The 22,032-nt window shown below is 36.6% G+C and overlaps 1 protein-coding gene across 1 annotated transcript in view; it reads left to right on the top strand.

Moving 5' to 3' along the window:
- The window catches only part of UHRF2 (ubiquitin like with PHD and ring finger domains 2), a 99,772-nt gene that overhangs the window by 72,192 nt on the left and 5,548 nt on the right, over positions 1 to 22,032 (top strand). Inside the window, exons 7-12 of the mRNA XM_080638096.1 lie at positions 4,246 to 4,369; positions 4,753 to 4,860; positions 9,250 to 9,354; positions 18,992 to 19,098; positions 21,097 to 21,259; positions 21,799 to 21,936. Coding sequence (XP_080494222.1) covers positions 4,246 to 4,369; positions 4,753 to 4,860; positions 9,250 to 9,354; positions 18,992 to 19,098; positions 21,097 to 21,259; positions 21,799 to 21,936 — 745 coding nt within the window. The remainder of the gene's footprint in view (positions 1 to 4,245; positions 4,370 to 4,752; positions 4,861 to 9,249; positions 9,355 to 18,991; positions 19,099 to 21,096; positions 21,260 to 21,798; positions 21,937 to 22,032) is intronic.

Here is a 22,032-nt window from a genome sequence, read left to right on the forward strand (position 1 = left end):
GTGAAACTTCTGCACTGGGTAAAGGTGTGTTCACTGTTTTTCAAGCCAGCGGAACTGCTGGCTTGAAACACTATCTAAAAAATATTTTCAGGACTTCCTAGAAATATGTATCGGTCATTGAAACTGAAAATGGCATTTATTTTAATATTGTCCTGTGCGCCTTCCACTTCTTGCATGTGCAAATGACTGTTTATTTAGCAGTGTTTATTACACAGTGTGTTAACCTGAACTATTCCAAGTTTTCTATTGTCAAGACAGACTGGTCTTCTGTGCACAACATCTTGTTCGCTACTACTTGTCAACATAAGTGAGTTGATGCCACGTGTTGGAAACAATTCTCAGCACACAAGTGGTTTATTATTGACTGCAGTCCATAAGTAGTATTCTTTCCAGATTACTCCTGACCTTTGAATGCAGCAGTTGGGAAGTTCTTTTAACTTCCTTCAGAATATTCAATGAGACCATATGTCTGACAGTATACATCTGCTTAGTCCATCCATTCTTAAGTTGCCCCTTACTCCTTTTCTAGTCTAGTATTCCAGCAACAGTAAATCTGTTTTCCAGTAGTAGTCACAGGAAAGTTTCTGATAAAGAAAATATATGTGCTTCAAGTCAGTGCCCCCATCCGCAAATCCTTTGTTCTACACCGAACAAAGTGTTCACTCCCACAACCCCCCTCAAATCCTTTGTTCTACACTGAAAACAATTTATTCTCCCTGGTTTCTTTTACATCCTCAAATATACAGAAGGTTTGATGGGCATGTCAGGGTACTGATACTGAAGTCTTACGAAGCATCGTTCATTGCCTCTTTGGTTTAGCTGGTGTGCCAAGATTATCTTAGGCTGCTGCTTGCTTCAAATGATCTTTTAGATTAGGTATTAGTGTTCTAGTCTTCACTGGTATCCATTCTTCTTCAAAAGCTTCTTATGAAAGATCTTTTGAGTTACCCTACTTGCATTTTAGAGGACTCTAGAGAAACTCTGGTGAATAGAAATTTTTCCGAGTGTAGCCATTACTGCTCAGGTCTCCCTACCTTCTTCCATTAATTTCACTATAAATGCACTGCATAGATCCCCAGGACTCTTTTCCTCCATACAGAACATTTAGTGCTCTGTAGAGAACCACACAAGATTTGACTGATCTTTAGAGTCCCTCAAATTGTATGTTAAATTCACTTCTGGACCCTTCTGCTTACATTTCTGGCCAAAAAAAAATATGTATTTACACAAGTCACCAGTAAACCTGGAAAGGCAGAGGTTCTCAACAGTTTCGTCACCTCTGTCTCCAGCACTGCTGAGCCTCACACCTTGGGAACAAAAATCCAGGTTGATGCAAACACAGACCCACCATCAGTGAAGGAAGAGTTGGTCTGTGAACTATTACAGCAGACTGACCCCTGCAAATTTATGGGCCCTGACAATATCCACTTGAGGGTGTTAAGAGAGCTGGCTGACGTTGTGAGGCTGCTTTCCATCATCTGTGAGAAGTCATGGGGATCAGGGGACATCCCAGGAGACTGGAAGAAGGCAAATGCCACCGCCATCTACAAGAGGGCTTAAGTGGATGTGGACATGTGTCAAGTGAGCCCTGATGAAGTTGGCTGATGATACCAAACTGAGTGGGAAAGTGCATACTTTGGAAAGGAGAACCATCCTGCAGGATGATCTGGGTAGGCTGGAAGAGTGGGTTAACAAGAACCATGTGAAGTTCAGCAAGGACAAGGGTAAGCTCTTGCATCTGGATGAGCACAATCCAAGAGTGCAGCACAGGCTGAGATCTACACAGCAATGTGGAAAAGGGACCTGGGCATCCTGGTGGACAGCAAGCTCAATATGACTGTATAGCGTGCTGCTGCATCAAATCAAGCCAACAGTATGCTGGGTTGCATCAATAAGGGCATCACCAGAGTGACAAAGATGTCATTATCCCACTCTGCTCAGTACTTGTCAGATCACACATGGAATACTGTGTTCAGTTTTGGTCCCCACTATACAAAAAAAATGATATGAAGAGGCTGGAGAAGGTCCAGAGAAGGTCCACAAAGGTGAACAATGGACTGAGAAGCCTGGCATGTGAGGAAGGGCTGAGAAAACTGGGTTTGTTCAGCTTTTGGAAAGGAAAGCTCGGGGAGACCTTATCACCATGTTCCAGTACCTAAAAGATGGCTACAAAGAAAATGGAGGCTCCCTTTCACAAGAAACTCCATGGAAAAGACAAGGGGTGATGGATTATTCCATGCAGATTCCACTTGGACACAAGAGGAAAATTTTTCATAATGAAAATATTCAGCCATTGGAATAATCTTCCCAGGGAAGTGGAGGATTCCCCAACATCGGTCACTTTAAAGATTCAGCTGGACTGAGTGCTGGGCCATCTTGTCTAGGCTGTGCTTTTGCCAGAAAAGGTTGGACCAGCTGAACCTTGAGGTCCCTTCCAGGGATGTCTTTCAAAATGGCTGTCAAGCTTTTTAACTTTTTTCTTTCTGGATTTTTCTGTGTAATAATATGAGTCTTAGGATTTATTCCTGCAAGTAGATAGCTGCATCTGTGGATGTAGTCACTGGGTGGGAGAGGTGCTGTTATGGCACTGTCTTGTGACAGTTAATTTTGATGTACTTAGTTATGCCAGCCATGTGCACTGTTAATGCTTGGCTGTATGTAGGAGGAGTTGCAGTGGCCAGACTGGTGTCTTCTGCCAAAGAGGTCTGTATTTTCTCTTCTCCTTGCGTACTAGGAAAGTGACATGGCTGTCTGATCCTTAACTTCTTGACAGATTTTGTTTGTTTCATAAGTGGAAAAATTCCACTAGGTATTTTTATAGTTTAAAATTTGGCAAACTGTCTGAGTGGCTAGGCCTGCAGTTTGGGAAAGGATGATAAGTTTCTGTTGCTGAGATTAAGCCAGTCTATATGCAAACCAATATTTAATACTGCATGCAAAACTCAGTATAAAAAAACCTAAGGTATTGTGGTTATCCTATGAAGAAGCAGGAGGGAATGCCATAGTTAATTCACCTTGTGAATTTGACTTATGTCATGTTCCTTCTCTTAGTAATTGCATACTCTTTTAAAAAAAACCCACAACCTGTAATAATTCTTAGTAAGTTTTACTGTTACACAATTTCAGCATCTTGTAGAATTTGAATTATATCATGTTTCTTTTTTTAGTTGGTAATTGCATACTACTCTTTTAAAAAAAAAAAACAACAACCTGTAATCATTCTTAGTAAGTCTTAGTGTCAGACAATTCAGCATCTTATATCATTTTTAAGTTCTTTTTGTCTACATTGCTTCATTGTCTTAATTATCCAACATCTTTATTGACATAGTGAAATCTGTTCATATGGACATTATTCATTAATTCTTCTGTTCATATCCACATACAAAAGTTAATTAATAAATTCAAAACAGTAGTAGTTGTAGTACTAGCGGTAGTTACCTAAACTAGGTTATCAGTGTTAGTGTAGATCAGGCTTCCTCCATTAGTGGTGTATGGGCCAAACCTATCCCCTAGAGGCCAGAAACATGAACAATTGCCTTTGCATTGGCATTCCTTCAGTGGATAAAAATGTTACTATAAGCAGCAAAAGGACTAGTGTCCTCTCTTTCTCTCTCTTCTGTGGTCACTACATATTAGTATCTCCTATTTCCCTACCAGGATGGCTTTGTGTTACAGGAATGAGTCTCAGTGCTATAATCCAGGTGTCTTCAGTGTTGTGGAGTGAGTGTGTGTAAGCATGTGTATGTATATGTATGTGTTTGCACACATTACACAATACCTTGGCTCTATTTGACATTTAGCTGTCTGCAGTGAATTTTATTGTACTAGCAGCAAAAAATAAGCATAGAGAGGGCAAGACATAGAAACAAATCATGAATGCTGCATAACAGCATACTCTCATCTCAGCTATCTTTTCCTTTACATGATCTCAATGAAAGAGGACAGAATGAAGAGAATAAAGGAGACATGGGGACCTCTCACATACCGTGTGAAAAAGAATAGTTAAATATTTAGCCTCCAGCAGTCAACCTTCACAGATACTGAAATATCCTTTTTTACAAGTTGGCAGTATTTGTTCATGTTGGGTTTATTTTTTAAGCCACAGATATCGGCTGTTTAGGTCTGGTATGTACTTGTTAGCGGGAAATGTTTAGTCAAGATGAAGAAATTGACACTGCTTTGGCTACAAGAACTCTACTGCCATTACTATGAAGTAATTGAGAATTTACTAAAACCTTTTTTTAGGTATTGTCCTTCCTGCAAAAATGATTCTAATGAAGTTGTAAAGGCTGGAGAAAAACTCAAACAGAGTAAAAAGAAAGCAAAGATGCCGTCTGCCAGTACTGAAAGCCAGAGAGACTGGGGCAAGGTAGAGTGTATTTTAGAAATAGTTGTTACTTGGATTGTTCATGTGTGTGCTATAATTCTACTTACATATGCAATACACAAAATTCAATACTGGGGTGCACAGACAATAAGACAGTATTTAAACCTGCCTACTATATGCTGGCAGTTAAAGCAGTGGAATAATTATGAAGGTGAATAGAGGGAAAACCAAAAAAACAACCCACCATCCCTCCCCCAAATCCAGAAATATGTACTACTTAATTAACTTTCCTTCTAAAAATTATTAATGTAGTTTAAAGTATGTGTTTGTTATAATGATAGATTTCTTTAGATCTGCATTGAATTTGCAAATAATCTTCAATATTGTAGTATTAATTCATTTTTGAATGTCTGATGTATTTTTAGGGTATGGCTTGTGTTGGTCGCACCAAGGAATGCACTATTGTTCCATCAAATCATTATGGACCTATACCTGGTGTTCCTGTTGGGACAACCTGGAAGTTCAGAGTTCAGGTATGTTGTTTCAGTATTAGCTGTAGCTGAAGTAATTAAGAATAATAATGAATGGGTTGCGCACTAAGATAAATTTGGATTAACAATTGACATTCTTACCAGGACTCGATAAAAAATATGATTCTATGGAAGTGATGCTGATAGTAGTGAAGGTTGAAATACACTGATTTTACAATCCAGCTTAATAAGTCTGTTGTCATTAGGACAGACAAATTTCACATGTTTAAAAGTTCTGAGTGGGATACTTCTAGTGAATAGTCAAGTGTTTTCTGAAGTGTACTTCACATGGACTGATTATCCCACTTACTAGATATAGACTGTAGATTTTGAAAACATTAGATAACATGACTGTAAATTGACTCCCTGAGTTGTTCTTTTTTCTTGGGTCATACATAATGGATGTCTGAATCTTCTTTTAGTTTGATGAACAGCTTAAACCAGTGTAAGCCTGTAGTGCTACTGAAATTAGCTGTCCATTTCAGCCTTTGCTCTTTCTTGCACTGTCTCATTTTCTGTTGCATATATTTCCTAGGCTCTGTGGTAAACTAGATTGAAAGAAAAACAATATCATCTGGGGTAGGATGGGAGCTAATTTTCCCAGTCCATTTCTCATTTTGGTTATGTAAGCACAGAGCCAGTACTCAAGGGGCAGGAGAAAACAAAGCAAGGAGGATGGGACAGCTTCATTTTGTCCCGGTACTGATATTTTGTGGTTTCAAAGTGTCCACCAAATGCAAAATACTTCCTTTTCCCCAGCTTTATCTGGTAGCAGTGAATTTTGGTTTATCTTTGATATTTTTAATTACTGTTTTTAGTCAGGGAAATACATACTTTATTTTCAAAATCAGTTCTTCATCTTTTGCATGTGTAAAGGATTGTAATTAACTATTTTACATCATATTTGGAAGAACAGAAACTTTCTTTCTTTTACTTGCTTGAGGAAGTGCAAGCCAAGAATTAAAAACCTCTTCTGATTTGTTTTCTGAACTTTTCACCTGCCTTCTCCTACGAAAATATATTTTATTATTCAGTTTGTAGAAGAGAACACTTAGGAGTCAGTTTTCCTCTGATGGTGGTGTCTTCCAGTACTGTGTGAAGAATCCTGGATTTGGAAGGCCATTGTCATGGTTTAAACCCAGTCAGCCATAAATCAGCCACGCAGTCTGTCTCTCACTCCCCTTCTTTTCTTCCCCCTGCTCCTGGAGGGATGGGAAGGAGAAGTGAAAGAATGTAACTCCCACGGGTTGAGATAAGAGCAGTTTAGCAACTAAGGTATAACACAAATCACTACTGCTACCACCAATAATAATAATGATAAAGGAAATAACAAGGGAAGAGAATACAATACCATGCGCCGACTGATAATACCCAGCCCAACCGAGCACCGACCGATACCTAGTCCAACCCTGCAGTCAACTAGCCCTTCCGGGTAACTCTCAGTTACATTCTGGGCATGACGTGCTGTGGTGTGGAATACTTCTTTGGTCAGTTTGGCTCAGGTGCCCTGTCTCTGCTTCCTCCTGGCTTCCCCTCCTCCCTGGCAGAGCATGAGGCTCAGAAAGTCCTTGGTCAGACTAAACATTTGAGCAGTAACTAAAAACATCGGTGTTACCAGCGCTGTTCCCAGGCCAAAAGTCAAAAACACAGCGCTCCACCAGCTACTAAGAAGGAGAAAAAATGGCTGATGCCACTGAACCCAGGACAGCCATGCAAGTTTTAAGGCTGATAATGGTTAGCAGCAGATGTTTTCACCTTAGCAAGAGAAATCTTGGTAGAAATCAATGAAGCAGTTGAAATCTAAACTCATTCTCTTGATCTTTTTTTACATTGATGTCCATTGTCAACACTACCATCAACACAAGCCTTAGATGAAACATATTAAATATGTAATATAAAATTATGAGGTTCGTGAGATCATCCATTTTATAGAAAATGTTATGCTTTAGAGGAAAATGAAGTGCTATTTTGTTGGCCTCTCCTGTCACTTGAATTTTAAGGACTTTTTAGTGAATAGTTACTTTTTTTGTTGGCTTCCAGATTAAGTAACAGAGGTTTCTAAAACCACTTATTCAGGCTAAACATCTCAAAATCAAGTTTTATTTTTATTGCTTTAACAAGAATTGAAATTATTAGTTCAAATTTTGTTAGGAATTTCACTGGAAGACAAAAAATAATAGTATCACAGTATCACAGTATGTTAGAGATTGGAAGGGACCTCAAAAGATCACCTAGTCCAATCCCCCTGCCAGAGCAGGAACACCTAGATAAGATTACACAGGAATGTGTCCAGGCGGGTTTTGAATGTCTCCAGAGAAGGAGACTCCACAACCTCCCTGGGCAGCCTGTTCCAGTGTTCTGTCACCCTCACTGAGAAGAAGTTTCTTCTCAAGTTTAAGTGGAACCTCTTGTGTTCCAGTTTATACCCATTACCCCTTGTCTTATCATAGTTTGCCATTGAGAAGAGCCTGGCTCCATCCTCATGACACTCCCCCTTCATATATTTATATACACTCATAAGGTCCCCCCGCAGTCTCCTCCAAACTATAGAGACCCAGCTCCCTCAGCCTTTCCTCATAAGGGAGATGCTCCACTCCCTTAATCATCTTAGTTGCCCTGCGCTGGACTCTCTCCAGCAGGTCCCTGTCCTTCTTGAACTGAGGGGCCCAGAACTGGACACAATATTCCAGATGCGGTCTCACCAGGGCCGAGTAGAGGGGAAGGAGGACCTCTCTCGACCTACTGACCACCCCTCTTCTAATACACCCCAGGATGCCATTGGCCTTCTTGGCCACAAGGGCACAGTGTTGGCTCATGGTCATCCTGCTGTCCACTAGGACCCCCAGGTCCCTCTCCCCTACACTACTCTCTAACAGGTCGTTCCTAAGATTTTCAGATCTTTCTAGTGCTGGAAGGAAAAAGGAACAGAATTAAGAGTTCTGCTTTTGTCTGAAAATTATGCAGAGAATTCTAATTCTTAGATATATATACATGTGGGCTAGGCATAAAAAGGCAATTAGTATTTCTACATAATAATTTTGACTACAAATGAAATACTTGGGGTTTTTTTAAGATTTAATATCTGTGTAAAAACATTTCAATTACACTTTCATTTCTCATATGACTAGTATCTGTATGAGAAATGAGTTTGCCACAGCAAATCTGTAAGAATTTTGACAGTGTAGTTTTGTGTAGTTTTTTATGATTTAAACTCTCCTTTCCCTAGAAGCAAATCGACTAAGTATTGCTTCTGGAGAGAGCATCTAATGAGCATATTTGGCATGAATTACTTACCAGAATTCATCTTTGGGATGCATCACCTACCAGAAACCTAAACTTAGTTAATAAAAACCTGGACATGAAAGAGCGGAGGGAGGAATGAATGAGAGGATGTTTGATACAGCAGAAAGACGAGCACAATAGTGGGGCCTTTTTATTCAGCATATTCATATAATGATCTGGAAAAACTGGCATAGTTGATTCTGCCTCTTGGAGAGGCAGAATAAGAAAAACAGGCAACTTGAAAGTCTGAAGGAAGATACAAAGCTCGAAGTATCCTAATTGGTTTTCTGCTGGTAACCTTCATTCTATCAGTAGTATTTTTGGCATCATGTACTGAGAAAATACACGGTTTAATACTTAGCCTCTTTTTTATTCATAAAAGGTTTGGGGGCTTTTTTAAGGGAATTTGCAGTTTGAAACAATTACAATACAAATTTTGTGGGGGAAGTGTTCCAGCAGACTTTAATGATGTTGCCAGTTCATGGTATAGCTGCAGCTCTCAGGTGGCCTGGTGGCAGCTTAGATGCACATTTGTCATCAGAGAGTTACCCGGTTGGAAAACTAACATGCGATCTGTACATGGTTGTAATGGCTTCTTCTATTTCCTTAGGCAGTGTGGTAATATTTCTGTGCATTGGTCACGTTTTCAGTATGTTACCTTAATATTACCTGACAAAATGATCTTTACACAGGTAACTAGGGTCTACCTTACATAAAGATTGTAAAAGCTTACCAAACTGGCAGATTTCTATCTGCTTTGAATTGTTCTAAATGACTGTCCAAGTGGTGTATAGCACTGAGTATAGTGTTAAATACTGCTTATGGAAAGAACCATGGGTATTTTTCCCCAAAAAAGAAAGTGTACCTTTTCATCTCCCAGAATCAGCTCTGTCTTACATTGTCCTTACAGTTTTTTGAGTGTCCTTACTTTTGGCTTTTCTACCTTAAGAAGTAGTGGAATGCTCACCTTTAATGACAGTCTTAAATTAACTATTTACACAGGAATCCTGTACTGTATTTTAAACAGAAAGTTGATTGCTAAAAGTGGTTGTAGATTGCTGGTTGTGTGAAAAAAGTGCTAGAAACTGGCTTTTTTTTTTTTGTTGTCAGGTGAGCGAAGCGGGTGTTCACAGACCCCATGTGGGTGGAATCCATGGACGCAGTAATGATGGAGCTTATTCACTTGTATTAGCTGGAGGATTTGAAGATGAAGTGGTAAGTCATTTATAGAAGCAACGGTTTTACTTTTCTAATGTATCAGTGTTTGTGAAGAGGGTTATGTTTGTTGTTGATCCTAAGACTAATGCTTATGCAAATACAACCATGGAAAAAATAGCTACTACTGATAACAAACTGAGTAGTTTCTAGTATTCTGGGAAGAAATATGTAAGCAAATATTTTTAAAGAACCATAGAACATAGAATGGTTCGGGTTGAAAAGGACCTTAAGATCATCTAGTTTCAACCCCCCTGCCATGGGCAAGGAGACCTCCCACTAGACCATATTGCTCAAGACACTGTTATATTCAAGCCAAATATGTTAGTTACAGGCGAATTTTATATTGTTCCAGATAGTTAAATTTCAGTATATTTTCAGATATATAAATACTTTTATATTTAAGTAATTTAGTATTACTTAAGAGTCTGATACTGTAATTACATGCAAATAATATGTTTTATGTTCTGCTTTGGTCTTGATTTTTATTGCTTTCAAGAAACTTAGATGCCTCTTCCTTTGGGTTTGTTGTGTTTCTAAGTATGTGATACATGTATTTTAATGGAGCAAGAATAAAAGGTGCATGTTACTTGGTTTGATGAATATCTGAAGGTCCTTGACTCCTACTGATAAGCACATTCAGAATTTCGTAGGAAAGTGTCAATATCTTTTATTATGATCCCCAAAGATGCTGGAAAAAAAGTACACTTTGATGTTAAAATTGAAATAGAGCAATGAAAGCAATTAAGCAATTGTGCTGCTAAACAAAACTGTAATTGCGTCCAGCTTTCATCTCATGTTGTTGACCTACATTTGTTTACGAGTAGATTACTGTTTTCTGCAACTAAATAATGTTTACACATCAGGTGGAATTTCGAATAATTCATCAGTTGAAGGATAAAGCAATATAAAAATATGAAATAGATAAACAATCTGGTTTTTAATAACATGCATAGCTGTGAATCACAAGGAAAAAGGCACTGGAGAAAGAAATAAGCATCTGAAATACCATCAGAATATAATGTATTCTTTGCTAACAGCACCTACCAGCTGCTGTAGGGTATTGCCTCTGAAAGAGCCTGTGTCTTTTTTTGAACATACAACATGAGGAGTTACTTGGTGTTGGGATACATTACTACACCCTTAGAGTCAGCACCAACCCAAGCTCTAGGACCCTTAGCCAGTGGATCCCATGAACACTGATGCTCAGAAATTGTACCTGCTATGCTGGGATGCTGCAGACTCCTTTTTTTTCTTTTTCGTGGTGATACAGATGTCCACTTATTTCTGCTGCTGTAATTATTCACTTCAAAGTATTTAATAAACTTAATTGGATCCTTTGCATGTCTTTTTTGGTTCACCTAAATGATCATGTGGTTTTGTGCATACTGTCATAGTCCAGATGACATACATAATTTTGAAGAAGAATAGTCGGGATGAAACATTGCAGAAGATACCCTAAAAATCTGGATGAATGTTAGCTTTTTTGCGATTCTCTAAACTAGGATACAAGGGGGATTTTTTTTTTTTTTTACCCAGGTGCATTTTCGGAGTTAGTTTTTCTTCAATTTTTTTTCATATACCAGATTTTATTTCCCAGTTTACTTCTGTTTTCTCTGGGTTTTTATTTATTTTTTTTTATTTTTTTTTTTTTTTTAGGAAGAGGTTAAAATTAAACTCTTATAAGGATATCCACAGAAAAATCAAATTCTATACTTACCAATATCCTAAGTACAGCATCTCATTCCACAAATGAAACTTCTAAATAAAAGTTCAGATAAAATCCTCTGCTTATAGCTAGTCACTTCATTATGTGGGAACAAGAAAAGAGAGGTGACTCTTACTTGGATTTCAGTGGCATGACATAGGTAGTTGTGTATAAGTTTTTGCAAAATTGAGAAATACGTTTGGAAGACTATTACTGTATGTTTCTAAATTTTATGCACTATTTATGCACACTGCTGCCATCTTAATGCACTTCCTGTGGCTTTAAGCTAACAGTTCACTATTGGGGTAAAATAATTGTAAAAATACATTGCAGGAGATAGCATTTACTGTCTAGCTTTTTAATCATGCCATTTTCATTCTGTATCTTTGGAAACTTAAAGTCCTGCAGACCCAGATTTGTCCACAAGTTGCCCAAGTTGGAATGTATTTGAGTGCTCAGTAATGATGAGTTCTGTCAGTATAGGATTGAAGGGGTACAGTTATAGTTTACAAAAAGAGCAATGGGTGAAATGGTTTTGCACATGAAGCTTAGCCTCATTCTTAATTACATGCATATAAATGTTTACACATTAATCTATCTCTTGTAAATCTTTAACCTTGAATTATAGCGACACATGGCTTACCTATTTAAGATAATTACAATAATTAGCTTTAGGGTCTAAAATACGCTAATATTGCTGATCTCCTGGTCTTGTTCTTTATAGTAGCCATAATAGAAACATTAGCTGAAGAAACTGAGAAGTCTTTCAGGAACTGAAAATCAAAGAATTATTTCAGAATAGACTAACATTTAAAAACTAGATATTGGGTATTAACAGTGTCACTGTTCAAACAAACTAATTAACAGATCACTGATTAAAGTGATGAGTGATAAAAGTATTCATGATAAAAGTACTTTAACTTGTCTGTTCATCTAATCAAGTAGCTGAAGAAATTTCACTTTTGTGTTGAAAAATTGCCCTCCTGTTTTGTGTCATTGGGTTTATGTATCAGGGTTTAAACTGCTGTTCAAAAGTTTGAAGATCCATATTTCTGCTGGATTGAGGTAGTGCTATAAAGATGGTAAACTTGTGTGGTGCGCTTAGTTTAATATGAACAAAGATTGTTTCTTGTTTAAGTGCTTTTGTATATAGGATCATACAGGAAATCTCTGAAGTAAGATTCAGAATCTCATGGAGAACAGTACCTGATGTGGTCATTCACATCCTCTTTTAAAAGATTCAGAGAGTGTAAAAGAGAATAGCATCTGTAGTGACTCAAAAGGGACCCCAGGCAGATAAACTCATTGCTTAGATTCATTGATACTCTATACCAAACCCGTTCAGTGCCTGGAACATAGCGTTCACAAATCACTTCATGAAATAGGTTGCCTTCTGTTTTAAATATTTTCTGGTTTTGCCTTAATCTTGTGTGTGGGTAATCAGTTTCAAGGTGTCAATGTCATTCTACTTGTTTGAAATACTCTTAATTGCAAATAAACACTGTTTAGCTCACTAGATTTGTCCAAGCAAATGTTGTGGTCAGGTTAGAATGTTTCAGAACCTCTGCTTAGTGTGCATTACACAGTGGAAGCACTTGATCAGTTTCACCACTGCCAAAGGTGCGGTGCCAGTGCTGTAGCAAATTGCGTACTTAAATGGCTTTAAATCCAGGTCAAGTGAAAATGGGAGCTTCATGTTTGACTTAAAGTGCGTTGTGACTAGCGGTTTGCCTAGATATGTGTATGACCTGCAGCTTTATTAACCAGTTTGCTAGGCTTAGCTAGATCATCTGAATCCAGTGTGAGCCCTCATACAAAAGAGATGTAGTACGCTATATAAGTTTTCTGAACTATCATGCCATGCTGACTATGTTACCAAGGGAACAGTTTTTCCAATTTCTTCACCTCTCTTTTATAGTAATGAGAATCCAACATAACAAGTTAATTACAGCCATTACACTGAGAGTGTCTATTGTGAGTCACCTGGATCAGCTGTGTAGCTGAAAACCTGATCTTGAAGCCATAAAACTTGCTGTTTGCAAAAGCCATCATGTTTCCAAGGTCTCAGCACCCTACTGTTTTGGGACCTGCTTGGAGCTCCAGCGTAATGTGAAAAAACTTTAATATCTCACTACTCAATATCTACCAAGTATCTTGAATTTCTCTCGGATGTGTTATTTGTTTACTCTTGTTACTTCCAATACTAAGGACATAGTTGTCGTAATTTGTAGGGTAGTAGCTTTAATACTTATGTTTCAGATCTGCAGGACATCTTTTATCGTGCAACAGTCTCCTCTCCATCTTTTCTGTTACTCCATATCGTTAGCTATCAGTCTGTACAAAATATTAATTCATACTAAAAATTACCTTTCTTGTATTATTTTTTGAATTCCATTGTCTCCTCTATGCCTACATTATATTCAGAATCACTTTCACACTCTGAAACACCTTATTTTGTTACAGAGAGGCTTTTTGTAATTTTTATACTGCTAGTACTACATCTGTCAAAGTAATCTCGTCTGCCTATTCATTTGCATATTTCATTTGCAGCACTTTGCATACCCAGTTGTTTCTAAAGCATTGAGAACCCATTTGACACAATGATAAAGCAGATTAGAAAGTAGAAATTAATTCTGCCAATGCTCAGGAAAACACTGTTCAGCTTGTTTTCTGTTTATCTTTCCAAGAAACATTCTGTCTGAAATAGTGTCTTAGGTCAAGAACATAGGCCTTGGCTTCTGATGGTGAATGCCTAACATACTTTCTTTCTGAATTTAATGTATTTTCAAGAGACTGGTCATACTGGTGCAATAAATCATCTATCTGTTCCCTTCATAAAACTCTGAACAGTCAGCGTAATTATTCTAATCTTTGTTGTATCATACATGAGTTTCTTGCCGCACTTCATAGACTTTTCACATGAACACCTATAAAAATTGATTCCTATGATATTAAGCACTTGTTTAGATGCAGGAAATAAGGCTGAAAGTAACAAATTCTAATTATATGTATAGAGATAAACGAATATAAGTGCGTGTCTTTTAGACAGACAAGATTTTCCTTGCCTTGCTATAACTGGGATTATAGTTGGCTAGATAAATTACGCCTACAGATTGCAGCTTTTTTCTTTTTTTTTATATCAGAAAAGCAATCAAACAGCGATCTCCAATAGGTTGTCAGAGATAATTGTAATTAAAAAATGTTGTCTCAAAAAACTGTTTTATTTCCTAAGTAATCTCCCAGTACAGGCAGGTGTCTTTGACCTGAAAAGGCTTTCTGTCTGTTATATCTTTAGTGAACCTGGTTTGAAGTCAGAACTGATTTTGAAAGGAGCAAAAGATAATGAATCCAGGGTAGCTTGAATTGTTTACATATTAATATTTAGTTTGAAGGTCTGGTAGTCCACCATTTTGGCACTGAACCTGGAAATGAATGAGAAAAACCTCAAGAAGTGGTTGCACGTGCAGTAGTTGTCTAGTAATTTCATTTAGAATTTGTATTTCAAAATGTTGACCTAATTCCGTCACCAGTTGGCCACTTTCAGCTGTTTCCTGCTTTGAAGCTGTCTTTCTTACTGTTCAGAAATTCAGATCATCTTACACTAAAATGGTTAAATGTTTTCATCGTGGTGGAATATGCCACAACACTGTCATGTTTTTGCTGTCAAGGGCAGTTGCAGGGAATTCTCAGAAACACAGATCATGATATATTCAACCTTTGCACTTAATGCAAGAGTTACTTTATTGATTTATAAATTAAATATGCAATTTAGCCCTTCCTTTTTAGTTGGCACCTTTTGCTGCAGTGCTAAACTATGAAATTATCAAAAATAAATCAGATAATTGGGCAGACAGACCAACGTTGACTGCACTTACATGCATACAAACACATGGGTCTTTAATGGAGATGAATGATGGCATGATTCAATTTCAGGTATCCCTACTACAAGGGAGAGAAGATAATTTCAAATGTAATTGTCTGATACTTAGTATTTGTCTTGGATTTAAAAATTTCATGTAAAAATGCTTAGTGTGTTTTTCTTATTTTGCTTTGTCATTTTAATCAAAATCTTAACCTTTATTCGTCACATTTTACAAAGGTGAAACTGGTGAATTGAGAAGTTGATGAACTGATGAAATTTTGGGGGTTCTTGTATTAAAAAATCCAGTAAGACATTATTTTTTTCTAACTGAAGGTTGAAGCTCATCTAGAAAATGTGTTTGTAACAGCTTATTTTTATAAATGATAAATGCAATTTTTTTGTATATATGTTGGGACCAAATTTTTAGTATAATACCAGAGGTGTTAATGTAAAGAAAAAAATAATTGAGAGCTACCTTGAGATAGCTGATATGCCAGTAACTTGAAGTAGCTGATGCCCCTGTCAGCTGCTGCATAAAAGCAACCCATAGAAATCATGTGGTCAGAATTATGTGGAATTTGGAATCCTACCTTTGTTATTCTTCAGTGAGTGAAGTTCATTTGCTCTGTAATGTGATCAAACTTTACAAACAGGACAGTTAAAAGTAACTTTACGGAGACAACATAAGAAAGAGAGACATACAGAAGGCATTAAGAGAAGACAGAATAATGAAGGTCTTACTAGCTGTTGAAGGAAAGTTTTGGTGCAGGGAAGTTGAATTAAGCTGTGGAGAGCAGAAGAGAAATGGCAGAATTACATATTTTAAGGTAAGAAAATGGAGAAAAGAAGAAGCAACAGAAGAGAAAGAAAATATTTAGTAGCTTTTCTAACAGTTATTTTGTTTCTTAAAACAATTCATTTCTTAAAACTATTCAATAATTCATTTTGCCAAAAGAATACAGACTGAATGCAGAATTTACAGCAGTATCCATATCTTAAGTTCTGCATTTTGATCCCATAAAGGAAAAAATAGCTTTCCCCCTTTACCTGTCACACACAGGCTATCAGTTGGACGTTGGTTTGTGTGGTAGGAAGATCCTTCATTGTCTATAGATAAGACACAGAACTCAAAGCTGTTGCAGAATTGTTTTAATAAGTCATTATTTATCAGAAGATCCCAAATAACAAGCTGGTGAATATTCCTGGCATACTCCGCTTTCAAAGTAAAACACCATAACCCTGATGGAAGTAGGTTCTGTAGGTCTCCCATTAGGTCTCCAGACTAATGTATCCCCATTTCAATTCTGCTAGTCATCGGCTATATTCATATCCACATTTACTCCGCTTTTAAGGATTCTCTGTGCATCATTTGCTCTTGTCATTCTAAATGTTCTCTCTCTGCTGGAGCTTACATTCTCTCCTGAGCTTTCTTCCTCTTACTGCTTACGAGTTGCTTCATATCAGAGGTTCAAATGTCCTCTCCATTTCTCTTCATCCAGTCCAGGTCAGTGCCCTGTATGACAAGATCTCTTGAGATTTTTCTCGGATTGCTCCCTGCAATCTTTTTTTTTTTTTTTTTTTTTTTTTTAAGTATATCTGATGTGAAATGAGTGTAGTTCTTCTGGGAAGTTACGGAAGAAATGAGTCTTTCTTATGCAGGGAAGTTTTAAAAGATGCCATCATCTTGTTACTTGACCTGTAATATAATTGTTATAATTACATAATTGTTTTGTTTGTCCTCCATTTTCTTTCCCTTGGATTTCCAGTTTCCTTCAAATCCATATAATTTTGCCTATTTATGCATAGAACAGTTGCACCATTAAAAAAAATCAAGTGTGGAGTCTGTTCAAGAGGTGAATGTTTATGCATAGGCTTTATGATGTCTCTTCAAGCACAATGTCTTGTGGTTGCCTGTGGTTAAGGACTACCACCCAGAGAATCACTCAGTCTTACTCTGAAGACATTGAAAGATTGATGCTTTTAGGCCTGTTACATTTAACCCATTTTCTCAAGAAGTGTGTTCCAGTAGGTAATTGTGAAACTGTTGCATTTATGCCTTCTTGCTGGAGTTTTTTCTGGCCTAAGTCTGTAGCAATTTGTCCTTGGTTTATGTTTGTCCGTTATACAAATAAAAGTCTATTCAGTACTTTCTTCTCATGAAGATCATTCTACCTAGCAAAACAGTTTATCATGAATCTTTCTTGTCTTGTAAATAATTTTCTTCAACTTGCTCACATACAGTGTTTCTGTCTTTCCTCTGTTGTTTTACATACTTACATGTATGTTATTTCAATATTTGCCTGAACACTATCTTCTATAAAGAGGGAAAAATCACCTTCCAGTTTCAGTATATTTCTGCTTCTACATCAGAAAACTGCCTTAGCAGTTTTCCCTACTCTGCCACGCCATGAACATGTGTTCAGTTTCTTCTTTGTTATGAAACACAAATCATTCTGGATTCATGACTTTCCAGGAGACGTCTTTTTGGTTTTCTGAACTTGACACAAGCTTCCTGTGTGCTGTTAAAGTGCAGTTTGTTTGGATGAGCCTGATTTGTCAAGCAAATCCATCCCTGTTCATATTGTTAGCGCAAACATCTTTGTGGGATTTGCACTTTTTGTTTGACAATCACTAAAAAATCAAACATAGTTCAATTCTGTGATACCTTATTTTATACAATTTATTTTACACAATTTATTTTACATTCTTTCTTAGTAAATAGTTCCTGTCTTGTTGGTCTTTCATTCTTTTAAAGTTGTTTCATATATTGTCCTCATACAATATCATTCTATTTATGTTATTTTTTAGAAATTCACTGAGCAGAGTAAGTAGACTATTTTAAGAGAGGATATACCAGAGTTTATGCATGTCTTTGTTAGGTTTGAATATTTCATTTAATATTTAATATTTCATAGCACGTGCTTGTTAATTATGTCTAGATAAATTTTTCAGGATAAATAACACTGCAGCTGAATTTTTTGTAGGTTTTCCCTACACAGAATAAAATAAACATCTTTCCTATGATTATTATATGGCCTTGTTCCAACAGCATTTCTCTTTCTAACTTTCTCTTTTCTGCTGTTCTCATTCATGAAGTATCTGTAATAGTCTTGCACTGGATCCTAACTAGTGTTAGACTTTTCATAGTGGTAAGAAATTGACTGAAGTTTACTACTGGGTACATGTACAGATTTTTGCTATAAAAATTCTTATAAACATTATTTTTCTATCAAGTATTTGTCTTCTACTGTTGCTTCATGATAACAGACAAAATTTGTTTCTCCAAAGAGATATATTAAATCTATTTTTAGAGTGTGTATATGTTTCTAGAAATATTTGAATTTGCCAGCAGTAATATGAATTTCTGTGACATATTTCCTGAAGAAAATAGTAATACTGAGTTTACTTACGTTTATGTAAATTTTGACTGGTTTTACAGTTCATGGTAAAAGCTTTTAGCAACCTTCCTTCAATTTAAAGAAACTCCTACATAAGAAATGTACTATGGAATTATATCAGTTTTCAAAATGCTAATCTAAATGAGTTAAGCTTTACTAGTTCAGAAGAGCTGGGATTATTATTGCATTAAAACACCTGCCTTCCATGTAAGGCTTAGCTATTTGTCCTTACTAGCACTTAGTCCCTTGCACAGGCTGCTGAAGTGATCCCTCCAAGGTATTTATTATGTATTTTACAAACATAATATACATGTAAACTAAATTATAAGCTCTGGAGCAAGTAACCACTCGGTAGAATGTATTCCCTTTCTCAGAATATTTTTTTTTTTCCCCCAAAACCCCAGCTTTTTAAAAGATTCAAAAGTCTCATGTTTTTTTAAGGCAGACAGTTTTCTTACTAAGAACTTTCTGGTGAATATGTTACATCCAGACCAGTAGCTTTGTGCCGTCACAACTGCTCTAGAAGGACAGTGATGCTGAAATTGGAAATGCGTATTTCCATGCCTTGGAGTATAGTTTTTCTCTGAATAAATAGAACAAATTAAGTCACATTTCCTTTTTGATTGAGTTGCTCCCAGTGTTAAAATGAAGGATAATCTTCTTGCACAGGATCGAGGAGATGAATTCACTTACACTGGGAGTGGAGGTAGAGATCTTTCTGGCAATAAAAGGATTGGAGAACATTCATTTGATCAGACATTAACACACATGAATAGGTAAGTTTTGAAGATATAATTTGAAAGTATTCCAGAACAAAAGATCTGGGTTGTAGTGCTTTGATTAAAAACTAATATTTCACTATATTCATTCATTCCTATACATGCTAGTTTTGTAAACAGTGGTGCTTCTTGCTGCTCAGAGTCATTTTATCAAGGATTATGTTTTGTTGATACAAAGAAACATGCACCTCAATGACATATTGCTGTGTTGATGGTGCAGCTAGTAGACATGTCTCTGGTTAAAATTGTGCTACAACTTTCTTCAGAGGACTCTGGTTTTAATGTAAAGAGATGTTTGACAAAACTCTTGGGTGAAAGTTTTCTATTCTGGGTGTTTCTTTTTAAATTTCTTCTTCCGTGTTTAAATCAGGTAGGAAATTTAAGTAGGAAGAAAGCATGTTCGTTTTCCCATATTAGAAGAAATCTTCACTATTTTGCTAGCCCTTGTTTCCATCATAATTTTCTATGAAGAGCAAGGAATTAAGATGTTGCTATATCAAAAAGAGGTGCTTGAGAATGAAAATATATGTCAAAAGAAATAATTAGACATCTGTTTGAAGTGTTTTCACATCTTCTAGAAGTCTGCCTCAACAAAGAATTCTCTATCCTTTTCTATTTCTAGGAGCATACTCTTTCATATGCAACTGACCACTTAACACCAGTAGGGTACTGACTTTGCCAGGTCTGCTTTTAGATACCGTCTGCTGCTATTAAGCAGAGTGTAGAAGGATTCTTTGCTTTTTGGTGGTGCTTCCAGGAGAAAGGAAAGCCTGACTTGGCTGCTGAGAGGGGGGAGGGAGGAGGGAGGACATGATGTGAACAAGAACAAGGATGGAAGGAAGATGGAAGTAGATTTAAGCAAAACGTTTACAAGCTCACTGAGTGAATAGAGCAAATTTGCATTGGGAAACAGAATTAAAAGCTGGACTCCAGAGTCTCAGCATTCCTCTGCTGTTGGCAAATGAGAAATCCACTGTCAAAACTTGCCTTGTATTTTTGCAGATATTAGTGTGCATGGAGTACAGTAAGGTTCTGCTCTCAGTTACTGATTTTGACAAGTTTTCAAGCATTTTGATACTAAAGATCATGATAATTCCATGTAGTTGAGTCAGTATTGGTTAATTTACTTTTCCAGATATTTTACTTCTCCTTTTTTAAGTTTTGTTTTTATGTAAGAAACATTTTTAGAGTTGATATTGTATGCCTGTCTGTTACTGTCCTGCGTAATGTGGGTTTTATACTTGTACCATGGCTGTTTTTAAACTATATTATTTTGTCTGTTCTGAGATCCATGGTTTAATTTGAATCTGATTCTGAAGGGTTTTCAATCCCTGATCAAATTAGGCTACGGCAGCTTGGTCTAGTAGGTATTCACAGTGTCTTGCTCCAGATTTCTAGAAGAGGGTCTTTATGTAGTTAGTGGATAAAAGCGTTTATTGTCCTTGAGTTAACTACTATTATATAATTCCTACTCTGAGGCAAAGTATGTATTATGTGAGAGATTTCAGTTACTTAGAGATTTTTTGGATGGTTACTTTCTACATAGTGTTTTTCGGCATATTCATTACTTTTCATACACATGTAAAGAGCCATAAAATCTGCAGTTAAATGGGATAGTGATAGGGAAAGTTTGCCTTTTGTTACAGTTTTCTTTCATTCCCTCAATGCTATTTAGGAAGGAATTAGTTTTAAAAATGAAGAATATTGAATCTATAAGGATTAGCTTGTTTTATTTAGCTCTTTCAGCTGAGTTTTCATCTGAAATCTTGACAACAAAATATTTTGTGTCCCCAGTTTTTTTTCTTACCATACATGGTAGAATGGTTCTTATCACTTTCACTACTTCTGCAGCTGTTAAAGAATGTACTGAAAAGTTCTATGCTGTGTGATTAAGCATATTAGACAAGGGAAATAAATATTACTTAATTACATTAATTCTCAAGAATCTGTCATATGAAGCAGTCTGGTGTATGAAAATTTTAAATCTCTTTCTAGGGCATTGGCTCTTAACTGTGATGCCCCACTGGATGACAAAAATGGAGCAGAGTCTAAGAATTGGAGAGCTGGTAAGCCAGTCAGAGTAGTGCGCAGTTCAAAGGGACGGCGAATCAGCAAATATGCCCCTGAGGAAGGCAACAGATATGATGGCATTTACAAGGTATTCAACTTTCTACTGAGTGCAGCATAACATTTTTCATCTTCTGTTTTCAAAAGTCTCGTGTTACATTGCAAATTATTCATTATTACTTAAAAGAAGTAATTCTTTTTTCTCCATGATAGCTTTTTAGCCTTAGCTTATTCTGCAAAGAACTGAAATGAAATTATGCAGAGCAGTGATGATAGAACATAATCCATAATAGGATGTATGAAGTTGAATATGTAAGCTGCTTTATTTGTGCCTACTGAGTCATATTCATTGCTAGAATTGAAGTATTTCTTCATACCATCCAACTATATCCTAGTTCTTTGTGCATTTAATGACTTCTCAGCATCTGAAATAAAGGTGTTCACCTTTTAAGAGCACTGTATTTATCAAAAATACAAAAATTTTGCACTGAGGGAAGAGTTGTTGTATAATAGTAATGTATAACTTAGTCTTCTCATTTCTTCTTGAACAATGAAACTATGAAAACATGACTATATGCATGTGTTTGGCTTGTGATAAAATAATGTCAGTAATTTCATTTTGTTCTTTAGGTGGTAAAATACTGGCCAGAAATTGGAAAATGTGGATTTTTAGTTTGGCGTTACCTTTTGAGGAGAGATGATGTTGAGCCTGCTCCTTGGACTTCAGAAGGAATGGAGCGCTCAAAGAAACTGGGTCTGAGTGTGCAGGTTTGAATCAGGACTTGCAAAGTTGTTTTTATTCTGAGTTCCATTAAATAAGTTCCAGAAATAGGGATCAGTTAAATAGAAGCCCCTCTTTTTTTC

The sequence above is a fragment of the Psittacula echo genome (assembly GCF_963264785.1).
Source record: "Psittacula echo genome assembly, chromosome: Z".
In the NCBI taxonomy this organism is placed as follows: Eukaryota; Metazoa; Chordata; class Aves; order Psittaciformes; family Psittacidae; genus Psittacula; species Psittacula echo.